General features: G+C 40.6%; 1 protein-coding gene across 3 annotated transcripts in view; it reads left to right on the forward strand.

Annotated features, from left to right (window-relative positions):
• Nucleotides 1–10,969, forward strand: part of LOC101111335 (S-adenosyl-L-methionine-dependent tRNA 4-demethylwyosine synthase TYW1) — a 142,780-nt gene extending 131,811 nt beyond the window's left edge. For all 3 annotated transcript variants that reach the window (XM_004020949.6, XM_060405875.1, XM_060405876.1), the window contains exon 16: nt 7,710–10,969. In XM_004020949.6, the coding sequence (XP_004020998.2) occupies nt 7,710–7,931 (222 nt within the window). In that variant the 3' untranslated portion in view covers nt 7,932–10,969. The remainder of the gene's footprint in view (nt 1–7,709) is intronic.
• Nucleotides 10,970–13,472: the final 2,503 nt, after the last annotated feature.

Raw genomic sequence — 13,472 nt, forward strand, 5'->3', positions numbered from 1 at the left:
GTCAAAGATAAGGTGTCCATAGGTGTGTGGATTTATCTCTGGGCTTTCTGTTTTGTTCCATTGATCTATATTTCTGTCTTTGTGCCAGTACCATACTGTTTTGATGACTGTGGCTTTGTAGTAGAGCCTGAAGTCAGGCAAGTTGATTCCTCCAGTTCCATTCTTTTTTCTCAAGATTGCTTTGGCAATTCGAGGTTTTTGTATTTCCATACAAATCTTGAATTTATTTGTTCTAGTTCTGTGAAAAATATGGCTGGTAGCTTTATAGGGATTGCATTGAATTTGTAGATTGCTTTGGGTAGTATACTCATTTTCACTATATTGATTCTTCCGATCCATGAACATGGTATATTCCTCCATCTATTAGTGTCCTCTTTGATTTCTTTCATCAGTGTTTTATAGTTTTCTATATATAAGTCTTTAGTTTCTTTAGGTAGATATATTCCTAAGTATTTTATTCTTTTCGTTGCAATGGTGAATGGAATTGTTTCCTTAATTTCTTTTTCTACTTTCTCATTATTAGTGTATAGGAATGCAAGGGATTTCTGTGTGTTGATTTTATATCCTGCAACTTTACTATATTCATTGATTAGCTCTAGTAATTTTCTGGTGGAGTCTTTAGGGTTTTCTGTGTAGAGGATCATGTCATCTGCAAACAATGAGAGTTTTACTTCTTCTTTTCCAATTTGGATTCCTTTTATTTCTTTTTCTGCTCTGATTGCTATGGCCAAAACTTCCAGAACTATGTTGAATAGTAGCAGTGAAAGTGGGCACCCTTGTCTTGTTCCTGACTTTAGGGGAAATGCTTTCAATTTTTCACCATTGAGGATAATGTTTGCTGTGGGTTTGTCATATATAGCTTTTATTATGTTGAGGTATGTTCCTTCTATTCCTGCTTTCTGGAGAGTTTTTATCATAAATGGATGTTGAATTTTGTCAAAAGCCTTCTCTGCATCTATTGAGATAATCATATGGCTTTTATTTTTCAATTTGTTAATGTGGTGAATTACATTGATTGATTTGTGGATATTGAAGAATCTTTGCATCCCTGGGATAAAGCCCACTTGGTCATGGTGTATGATCTTTTTAATGTGTTGTTGGATTCTGATTGCTAGAATTTTATTGAGGATTTTTGCATCTATGTTCATCAGTGATATTGGCCTGTAGTTTTCTTTTTTTGTAGTATCTTTGTCAGGTTTTGGTATTAGGGTGATGGTGGCCTCATAGAATGAATTTGGAAGTTTACCTTCCTCTGCAAATTCTTTTTTAAAAAATTAATTTTATTTATTTTTAGCTGTGCTGGGTCTTTGCTGTGGCCTGTGGGCTCTCTCTGGTTGCAATGCACAGGCTTTTCTTGGGTAGCATGGGCTCTAGGACGTGGGCTCAGTAGTTGTGCACAGACTTAGTTGCCTTGCAGCAACTTGTGGAATCTTCCTAGACTAGGGGTTGAACCTATGTCCCCTGCATTGGCAGGTGGATTCTTAATTGCTACATTACCAGGGAAGTCCAAGTCCTTTGTTTCTGTAGTTGTCTTTTGTTTGGTTGTTCTGTACACTATTCAGTATGAGATATTGAAGTCCCCAACTATTACTGTAGAACTGTCTATTCCTCCCTTCAATTCTGTCAATATCTGCTTCATATATTTTGATGATCTGTGATTAGGTACATAAATGTTTATAACTGTTATATTGTCTTGCTATATTGAACCTTTTACTGATACATAATGTCTTTGTCTCCTGTAATGTTTGTGATTTGATCTATTTTGTGTGATATTAGTACAGCTACCCCTGCTTCCTTTTGGTTACTATTTGCATGGAATAGCATTTTTCATCCTTTGCCTTCCAACCTATTTGTGTCATTGGATATAAAGTAAAGCTCTTGTAAACAGCATATAGTTGGATTATGGGTTTTTTAAAATCCATTTCTCCAATCTCTTATTTTTTGATTGGAGAGCTTAATCCATGTACACCTCTGATCAGAAGCAGCAGTTAATGGTCAGAAGACAGATATCCAGTGTTTGAAGGACACAGTCCTCAATGTCCATTCTGTCTCCCGCAGGTTGCTCCAGTGACGTGTTCACAGCTGCCTGCTGGGGGGGCGGGGGGAGCTGTCTAAACTGAAATTGACTGAAATTAGCTGCAATTTACAGTCCAAACTTTCCCCTCAAAGTTACAAACTTTCAGTAGACTTCAGGGTTCCTAAATAGTTACGTCAGACAAGATTCTGCCAGTATAATTTTTGTCTGGGTTGAGAGAAGTACTCTTAATGCTTCCTACATCACCGTCTTCCCTGAATCCTGTACTCGTATGTTTTAAAAGTTTATACGTAGTTTAATTCTGAAATTAATTGACATTGCTGCACCCCTTCAGCATAATACAAGGAGTTACTAGTACTCTTCCCTGCAGTTAATGCATATATTGATGAATGCATGTAAATCCTATTTGCAGCCTAGTTTTTACTCCTCGGTGCAGTTTCCTTCTTGATGACCTAAGTGGTAAACTTAGTCTTCTTTCCCCTCTGACACATCTTTATTTCATTTTGCCCTTGCATGAAGTATTTCCTTTCAGCACTTTAAAAGTGTCATTTTGTTGTCTTCCAGCATAATCTTTCCATTATCTTGTAGCGTCTTTCACCATCAGTGAGCTGTCTGGTGTCATTCCTTAGTCTCTGCTGATAAACTCAACAACCAGTAACATTTATTAAGGTCACTTGGATTAGACTATGCATGCATTAATTCATTGACTTCTTACAAAAATCTTATGAGTCATGCTATTTTCCCTCCTATTCCAAAGGAAGAATCTCAGGCTGAGAAAGTACAAATCTTGTCCAAGCACAAATAGGGCGCAGTGAGAATTCAATTCCATATCTTTCAAAATACAGAGCCTACTTTTTTAAAAAATTATTTATTTTTGGCTGGATCAGGTCCTGGTTGCATCATGAGTGATCTTCATTGTGGCACACAGGCTCTCCAGTTGTGGCGCATGGGCTCAGAATTGTATCGTGCAGGCTTAAGTTGACCCATGGCATGTGAGATCTTAGTTCCACGATCAGGGATTGAATCCCATCCCCTGCACTCGAAGGTGGACTCTTAACCATTGAACCATCTGAGAAGTCCCACAAAGCCTTCTTTGGACCACTATATTATGCTGTCTCTCAAATGCCACAGAGCAGTCAGAAAGAGGGTGGGGAAGCGGAAGTGTCCCTGGGAAACAGGGTGTCGATTCCCATCCCCCACTCATCAGACACCATCTCCTCCAAGATCATCATAACTGAAAAAGTTTTTGCCGAATTTGAGGCCCTGTAGGTAATTAAGCACCAATCACAGAGGCCTCCCTCTTGGATGTATTATAAGCTCACAGTCTGTAAAGGGAGGGGATGAAGAGCTGTCACCTCCCACACCTTCCCCTCTTGGAATGAGAAGGGAACTGTATGTCTCCATTAGGGTTTGTGCAGTGTTTTCCTTACAAAACCTACTGACTGAATATTTCCTCCTCTGTGTTACATGTGGAACTCATTCTTATCAGAGGCCCTGAGTGTTCCAGGTAATTACTTTCAGAAGAATGTCAGAGAAAATTGGCAATTTGGTGACACTACCTAGAGGACTTAGTGCTACTCCAGAAGAATGGGGGATTAAGATGAAAACTCCAGAAACTGAGTTTCCAGATAAAAATGTTTTAATTGCCCTTGGATAGGTCTAGAAATCAGTTGCATCGTGGTTTTACCTCTCAAAATGGTTCCCCAGGCAGCTGTGCCATGGAAGTGCTGCTTATCACCAGTAAACTCAGAGGAAGATGGCCCAGCATCTCACTGTGGCAGGCAAGTCAGGTCACTTTGAAGTCTGTCTTTGGGATCTTGGCTTCCTCTTACCCAGAGAACAGACAATGCATTTGTAACTACAACAGGTGAAAACAGAACTCATAACTCTGGGAAATTCAGAAAGCATTGACGTGGCACCCTTTGGTGTGTATTGCAAAATCACTTCTCCCTCTAATGACCCTGGACTCCCTCTGCTCCTTCCAGTTAACATGTATCAGTACTTCTGAGATCTGAGGTCTGATAGAGCCCCTCTTCCATCCCTTGCTGCTGCTGCTGCTGAGTCACTTCAGTCATGTCCGACTCTGTGCAACCCCAGAGACAGCAGCCCATGCGGCTCCCCTGTCCCTGGGATTCTCCAGGCAAGAACACTAGAGTGGGTTGCCATTTCCTTCTCCAATGCATGAAAGTGAAAAGTGAAAGTGAAGTTGCTCAGTTGTGTCCGACTGTTAGTGACCCCTTGGAGTGCAGCCCACCAGGCTCCTCCGTCCATGGGACTTTCCAGGCAAGAGTGCTGGAGTGGGGTGCCATTGCCTTCTCCGTTCCATCCCTTAAGCAGTGCTTTTCTAGTTGTTTGGTTCCTGAGTATTACTGTATGTTTGGAGGAGCCAACCAGAAAATAATTGATACTGAAATCACATAAAAGCCCTTCTGAAGTGTGAAAATGCAAGTGGTATGTGTGACTCTTATGTTTGTATGATTGTACTTTGTTCTCTGTATGTGAATTGGGGGGGGCGGGGGGGGGGGGGCGGTTGTTTGTGATTCTGCATGGATTTGCCTCTTCCCTTACTGCTGGATTTGAAGAACTCTTGCAGCTGGGTGACCTCATGTCCTTGCATACTGAACCTTAAACTTTGTGATTTGAGGTTTCATTCCCCTATTTAGGCAGCTCTGTCTTTCAGCTTTATTTGTGTGCCAGTCATACTAAAATTTGTCCTTTTAGCTTCTGCCTTTTGCATGGAACACTTTGACTTTTTTCTGAGTTATTATTCAATGTGATTATTCTCAGATTGTTTTGAGAAGGGGGCATGTGTCAGAAAGTTTTGTCTTAGGACTCTTATGGCTCAGTGTTAATTTAAGAGTGACCTGCGGTTTTAGACTGAAGGTTTATGTCCCTTGAAAATTCCTGTGTTGAAGGACTAAGTATGGCCTTATTTGAGATGGCATCTCTAAGGAAGCAGTCTCTAAGGAAGCAGTTAAATGAGGTCATAGGGTGAGTCCCTGATCAGATGGGTTGGTGTCCTTATTAATAGAGACACCAGAGCACCCCCACCCTAATCCCCTGCCATGGAACCTTAGTAGAGAAGATGGCATGTGGAACCTTGGTGAGAAAGGGGCTATCTGCTGGAACTTTCACCTTAGATTTCTAGCATCCAGAGCTACGAGGAAATAAACTTTTATGATTTAGGACACCCAGGCTGTGTTATTTTGTTACACAGCCAGGCAAACTAATATACCAACCCTTTGTTACATTTACTTGATCTGCTAGTTTGTTTTCTTAGACGTTGGCAATCTAAGAAGAGTTGTCAGTTGTCAGATGTTAGGTTATAATTATCATATCCTTGCAACTAATTTCTTCCCTTTTAAGACCCGGTAAAGTTTTATAGTTAGGAGAGACCAGATCTTCAAACTGTAATAGGAGTTAGGAAATCAGTGCAGTAGGTTGCAGCTGGCAGTTTTTTAAATGAAATACATTGCCTCTAGTTTTATGAAAGTTATATTTCCAGAGTACGTGTGTGTGACTGTGTATACTAGATCAAGATATAAAATCTGTTTCTTCCTGTAGGTTGTGGCAAAAGAAGATTTTTAAATCTGTTGCTCTAATCTAAGATGATCTTTCAGATGCTCTTAAAATATCCATGGCAGGTGATTATTGTTAGAATTTGAAGGAAAAGGAGGGCCAGGATTGTGGACTCTGAGAGTTGAGTTCTGGCCTAGAGATCTGAACCCCAAAAGGGAAAGATACAGGGGAGAGGAGAATAAGTTAGGTATATTCATGAAACCAGCAGTCTTGGGAGGGTGGGGATGGATGGGGTAAGTGACTACAAAGGCCAGTATAATGTTCTCTTGTTGGACGAGTTCAGGTTACAGTGAGGTTCTGTGGCAGGGGACTGTCATGGTCTTCCAAAGGGATTCGGGAGGACTTCCCAGAGCAAAGGACATTTATGAAGAGACTTGTTTGTTTAGTCACTCAGTCGTGGCTAACTCTTTTGAGACTCCACGGACTGTAGCCCACCAGGCTCCTCTGTCCATGAGATTTCCCAGGCAAGAATACTGGAGTGGGTTGCCATTTCCTTCTCCAGGGGATCTTCCCAATCCAGGGATTGAACCCACATCTCCTTAATTGCAGGCAGATTTCATTACTGCTGAGCCACCAGGGAAGCCAACTTGAGTCTTAAGTCAGCATTAATTAGACAGACAAAACAGCATGGGGGTCACGTGAGGGGTTAGGTAGCTCATTGAACAGCCTCCAGTTGGAGATTAGATATTTAGACCGTATGTTCTAGGTAGCAGGGCTCCATTCTGCTATAAACATAGGCATCTCAGGCAGTCTGCAGAAGCTGGCAACAGCTAAAAGTGGACTCAGACAATCAATCAGCTGGCAGACTGTTGCCAAGTCCTAGAAGCGAGGACCTGCCTTAGGGCAGTGCCAGGATGCGGCTGTGGAAATGCAGCAAAGGAAGAATCAGTGAGGCCTGACCATGTTTGGGGTGTAAGAGGCCAGGGAAGGGAGGGGCACCTTGACTCGTTTTGAGGTTCAGCACCCAGAGAGAGCAGTCATTACTTGCCTAGCAGTAGAGAACATTCAAGAATGGCCAGCCTTAGGAGGGAAAGTGATGAGGAGATGTGGATCTTACATCCTGAGCTGCAGAATTCATAGAGCTCTTAGGGCAGTTTTTTAACAAATGGCCTTCCTAGAAGAGCATTTCTCATGATTCATAGGTAAAGTTTTCCATTTGTTTGGCTGGTTTTTTTTCCTTTAGAAAGCTCTCAACGGTTGGGTAAAATATTAGATGTTATTTAAATTCAGCAGATTTTATTATTCTAAATCCAGGAACTTATATATTTTCAATATTTTTCTCAGCTAGAACATGAAATTGTTACTTACCTTGACTCATAATCAAGTTTTTTAAAAAGAAGGTGGCAAAACAAGGATTTGTCTGTTTATAAATCAGGCATCGATGTATTATACATTTACATGATGAAATGCCAGGTGGTTGCTTTGAATTAAAAGCCTTTGCAATTCAATTTGTACTTCCTTCAGAGCCTCCTCAACCCACTGTTTTCTTTATTCGTGGTCATTATTCTACAGTGACTTTTGAGAAGTAGTTTCTTAGAAAGAGTACAGATTGGATTATTTCTCTTTATTGAATTGAAATTCTTAACTAGGCTTTCCGTTACCAAACTATGGTATCCATATTAGGCGAAAAAGGCTAGTTGGATTCATTAAGGTAGTGTTTCGGAATTAGAGTCATCCATGAAAGATTCCCTAACAACTCAGGCAAAATTTAGTAACAACCATGAAAATTCATACGAGGGGAAAAGTGGCAACAAGAGGAATTTGAATTACACATGATAATGCCGAAAAACTTCATTAATCTTCTTTCAGTGATACTGCTCAAGATAAACTTGACTTTCAGTTCTGGGATGTATTCTTTATTCAGCAATTGGGTCTTCCAGGCCCAGCACGGCAGTGGTCCTAAGGAAAAAGAAACTCCCCTTTGACGGTTTGTAGAACATTCTGCTTTGATATGGAACCGTGTCTGGAGCGTGAAAAGAATTTTCTTTAACATGATAAGGAGAAAAGATCAGGCTTATTTTTGATGTTCCGACACTTATTTGACAGCCTTTACAGCTATTTTCAGTTCTGACCTGACTCCTTTTTCTCTTGCTAGTTTAAGATTGGTGGAGAATGGTGGACGTGGATCGATTACAGCCGCTTCCAGGAGCTCATTCAGGAGTATGAAGATAGTGGCGGATCAAAAACTTTCAGCGCAAAGGATTATATGGCCAAAACGCCTCATTGGGCCTTATTTGGTGCCAACGAAAGAGGCTTTGATCCCAAGGATACCAGATATCAGAGAAAGAACAAATCAAAGGATATTTCTGGATGTTGAGATTGTCTGAATTTAGGATACCGAAGGACACAAACCGACGGCTGCAGAAGGTTTTCAGACTCCACTGTGATTTTTTTTCCAAGGACAGGTTACACAAATAATATTTCACATAGAGAAGGGCGTGAGGAAGAACATGGGGCCACAAGTCATGTCCCAGGGCTCAGGAGAGAGCAGCCACACTGGAGTGCCTGGGACTTGGCCTTACCATCTCTTTCCAGAGCTCAGTCCCTTTTCTGAATTTACTTCTGAAAGAAAATCATCTTGAGGGGGACGTCCATAAGCATGATTAGTTTTGAATTACAGCTAGGAAGACTCGCTGGAATGCCATCCATGGGAGTGTTGCACAGTGTGAATTTCTGTTTCTCTTCCCTCACTGTGGGCTATTAGTCTTCTGTCGATTGTACTACCTTGAGGTCCACGTGTCTGCTCACCGTAAGACCTCCATCCCTTTCTTACGTCTGAAGAGAACACTTCCTGAAAGTAACTTAAATTGTCATCATTCTCAATTATTTTAAATACCACATAGATTTCTTTAAATTTTTGCTTAGTTCCAACCTTTAAGAAATTGAATCAGATCTAAAACTGTACTATATTTCATTGTTCCCATACAAATTGCCATAGAAGGTAGCGTGTGAGCTGGAGTAGAGTAAAATCTTCTGTAAGAGGAATTGTCATAGGATGTCACTGAATAATTAGCCTCACACACTGTGAAACAGTGAGTACAGTTTGCTTTTGCTTTGAAAAGTCAGCATGTAAACTCTCATCGCTACACTTCTAGTAGGTTTCCATCTTCTTTCACTCTTGTGCCCTAGCTACTTTCTGCCATGTGTTTTTTAAAGCTCAATTTTTTTTTCTAGTTGAAAACATCAGTAATTTTTTTTACAAGTATTCATTATTTAAAAATTCCTTTATCCTAAAAATCTAATAAATATCTTTTGTAAAGACTTGGACCACACATTTTCTTTTGAGAGCTTATTTTAAAGATGCTTCTAGTCCTGTGTCTCTAAGCCCCATCAGACCCAACCCCCCCATATTCTCTTCTGAAGTTCATAATGATATCATCTACCTACTCATTTAGTTGAAAACTGGGCACTGTATTTATATCTGAGTGATAGAATCAAAACATGTCTCTCTGTTGTGCCATACGGTGAAATGTGATGTTCTTCTTCAGCCCACCACAGCTTCACATCCCATGATCTGTTAACTCCTGAGACAAACAAGGGACGGGAGTGATCCAGGCCAGCGAGGCAAGATCTCAGTGAAGCTCGGATGTGTTGGTGGTCATTGAACAGAGATGGAAAATCACCATAAAGTAGGGCAGTGCTATATGGTAAGAGCTCATGCTGTGGGGCACACAGATGGGCTGCTGTTTGTGACAGTTAACTGAGCAGACAGCTATTGGAAACACTTCAGGGGCTGCTGTGAGGAGCAGGGCAGGCAGCAGTGCCTGTTTGACTTTGGACTGTCCTTCAGCCTCCTTTTCAACCAGGCACCTCTGCTTTACTTTTCATGCATTGAGGTTCTGTTCACAATTTAATTTGAACAAAAATATTCTGTTGCTTCAAAGGAAAAATACACAACGAACTTTTCACCTCCCAAATGAACCCTCCTGATGCCATTAGCTTTAAGTATATAAATGAGCAGTTTTTCTCCCCTTGCCATCCAGGAAGTGTTTGCTTTATATTTTTTAAAAATAGCGTGGCATATTAATCCTGGTTCACAGACACAGCAGAAAAATTTAAATGCCTTGGGGAAGAAAATACAGTAGAATCCATGTGAAAAAAAAGTTCAGTGTTTGCTGAGCAGTATTCAAGTAGAAGAGATGGAAAGGTTGAATGTTCTTAGAAGGTGAGCTGCTTAGAAAATAGCATTCTAGATGTCCAGTGGAAGTTCTTGTTGGAGTTTGAGCCAGTGATTCCCACATTCTGCTGAAAAACCAGCCAGGTAAAAATAGTTAACAGAATTCTAGAAAAATCATTATTCAAGGAAAGTCCCTTTACAAGATATTAAATTATGTTGTCTAAAATAATTAAGACAACATGAAACAGATCAACTTCCAAAATAACAGAGTAAGAACCTCAGTGAACTTACTCTCCGTCTAAAACAGTGAAAAGATGGGCAAACCCACTAAAACCAGTGAGCTGCAGCACGCGCGCTTGCTCACCCAGTCATGCCCAACTCTGCGGCCCCATGGGCTGGAGCCCGCCAGCCTCCTCTGTCCATGGGATTTTCCAGGCAAGAGTACTGGAGTGGGCTGCCATTTCCTCCAGGGACTCTTTCTGACCCAGGGATCAAACCTATGTTTCCTGCATTGGCAGGTGGATTCTTTACCACTGTACCACCTGGGAAGCCCAGGAGTTGTAGAACTCTTGACAGTTTAACCAAAGCTTCACCATGAGCTAAAAATCATCTTTTAAGAGAAACTACTGAACCTCAATGAAAATGAACAGTTTACTTCTCATCAGAAAGCATAGAGGCCAGAAGACAGTGGGATGATGTCTCTAAAGAGCTGGAAGAGAAGACTGCCTACCAAAAATTCTATATCTAGCTAAATTTTCCTTCAAAATTAAAGAAGAAATTAAGACATTTCCAGATAAGCAAGAAGTAAGAATTCATCACCAGCAGACCTGCCTACAAGGAGGAGTCCTCAGGCCTTAATGAAAGTATGTTAGCCACTAACTTGAAACCATGCAAAGAAATAAAGAGCATTGGTGGCAGTACCTATGTAAGTTTTATAAAAGACGATAGAAGTGTATTTTTGTTTGTAACTCTCCTGTCTGCTTTATAAGACAACTGTGTAAAGCAATATTTATAAAAATTGTGTTAATGGGCTTAGAATGTATAAAGATGTGATTTGTATGACAGTCATAGCACAAAAGAAGCGGGGCGGGGGGGGGCGGGGAACCAAGGTATATTGGAGCAAGTCTTGATTACCCACTGTTGAAACTGAGTATGTTTCCAAAGTGAATTGTTTTAAGATGCTAACTGTAATCTCTAAAATGGCCACTAAGAATAAATTTTTAAAATTACAGTAAAAATTTTTTTGCTTCCAGTTTCAATGTGTGGATTTTTAACCATCACACCAAACAATTTTCCAGTACCAGCTGGGTGTCCTCCATTTCAGCTTAAATTCTGACATTGTCTGCCTGGAGGTAGCATCAGATCCCACAGGTTAAGTGCTCTACCCCCCATCTTCAGATGCCAGTCACAAGTCCACTTTGTCGCCTGCGCTTCTGAACAGCTGGAAACACAGGTATAAACTGGAGGTTCCTTGGGTTTGATTAATGTGCTAGAGCAGCTCACAGAATTCAGAGCAACATTTTACTTACTAGATTACTGGTTTATTATAAAAGGATATAACTCAGAAACAGCCAGATGGAAGAGATACAGAGGGCAAGATATGTGGGAAGGCAAGGCTTCCATGCCTTCTGTAGGCACACCACTCTCCCCAGATCTCCATTTAAACACCAGTCTGGAAGCTCTCCAAACCCAGTTATTTTGGGGGTTTAATATAGAGGTTTATTACCTTGGCATGCTTGATTACATCATTGGCCATTGGCGACTGACTTTAATCTCCAGCCCTTCTCCCCTCTCTGGAGGTCCAGGCATGGTTCTGAAAATTCCCAACCCTCAAATCACCTGGTGGGTTTCCCTGGCAATGAGCCCCCTTCTTTAGCTACCTAAGGGCTTTCCAAAAGTCACCTAAACATAACGAAAGACTGCTTTTGTTGTTATTGCTCTCATCACTTAGAACATTCCAGGTGTTTTAGGAGCTCAATGCTAGGAACTAGGATGAAGACTGAATATATATTTCTTATTATAAATCACAGTATCACAAAGAAGAGAATTTAAAAGGTATACTAGAAAATACCTGTTTAGCACAAAAGAAGACAGCAATAGGAATAAAACAGCAAAGACCTAAGACATTCCAAAAAAGCAAAAATGCCAGGCATAAATCTTACCTTATTGGTAAGTATATTATGTAAGTAGATTAAATACTACCCTAATCAAAGGAGGCAGAATGTATTTTTCTCCTAAATCCAATTATATGCTGTCTACAATAGACACATTTTAGATTCAAAGACTAGAGGAATTGAGACAGATATACCATGGAAGCAGTGACCAAAAGAGAGCTGGAGCGACGGTACTAATATCAAAACATAGACTTTATTTATTTTAAAAAATTAATTTATTAATTTAATTACTTTACAATATTGTAGTGGTTCTTGCCATACATTGACTGACATGAATCAGCCATGGGTGTACATGTGTTCCCCATCCTGAACCCCCCTCCCACCTCCCTCCCCATCCCATCCCTCAGGGTCATCCCAGTGCACCAGCCCTGAGCACAGTCATCTCATGCATTGAACCTAGACTGGTGATCTGTTTCACATATGATAATGTACATGTTTCAGTTCTCTCAAATCATCCCACCCTTGCCTTCTCCCACAGAGTCCAAAAGACTGTTTTTACATCTGTGTCTCTTTTGCTGTCTCACATATAGGGTCATTGTTACCATCATTCTAAATTCCATATATATGTGTTAATATACTGTATTGGTCAAAAACATAGACTTTAATACAAAAAATTATTACTAGGGACCAAAGGGATGTTTTATAGTGATAAATTTTAATTATTATAATTATTTATAATTGCATCTTAATAGAAAGATGTAACGAGCCTGTAAGCATGCATGGACCTAACAATAGAGCCTCAAAATTCTGTGAAACAAAACCTGACTGAATTGACGGGAGATGATTCAGTAGTAATTGGAGACTTACGTAACCCACTTACAATAATGGATAGAACAACTCAGCCAAAGACCAGCAAGAAAATGAGATTTGAGCAACACTGTGAAACAGGTACACCTAACAGACCTCTTAGAATTCTCCACCAAAAACACCTTCTCAAGTGCCCATGGAACACTCTCCAGTAATAGACCATATGTTAGGTCATAAAACAAGTCTCAATACATTTCAAAGGATTGAAGTTATACAAAGTATATTCTCTGACCAATGGAATGAAGTTAGAAATCAATAGCAGAAGAAAATTTGGAAAATTCATAAATAAAATTCATAAAAGTCGACATTACCCAACATCCTAAACAAACAGTGGGTCAAAGAGAAAGTCACAGGGCAGTTAGGAAAGACTCTGCTGCTGCTGCTGCTAAGTCGCTCAGTCATGTCCGACTCTGTGCAACCCCATAGATGGCAGCCCACCAGGTTCTGCTGTCCCTGGGATTCTCCAGGCAAGAACACTGGAGTGGGTTGCCATTTCCTTCTCCAATGCATGAAAGTGAAAAGTGAAAGGGAAGTTGCTCAGTCGTGTCCGACTCTTAGCGACCCCATGGACCGCAGCATATGGGGCTCCTCTGTCCATGGCATTTTCCAGGCAAGACTACTGGAGTGGGGTGCCTTCTCTGAGGAAAGACTCTGTAATGAATGAAAATGAATATACAACATACCAGAACTTACGGGATGCTGCTAGTGTTGTGCTTAGAGGAAAATTTATAGCTGTAAATGCCTACATTAAAAAGAAGAT

The sequence above is a fragment of the Ovis aries genome, chromosome 24 (genome assembly GCF_016772045.2).
Source record: "Ovis aries strain OAR_USU_Benz2616 breed Rambouillet chromosome 24, ARS-UI_Ramb_v3.0, whole genome shotgun sequence".
Classification (NCBI taxonomy): Eukaryota; Metazoa; Chordata; class Mammalia; order Artiodactyla; family Bovidae; genus Ovis; species Ovis aries.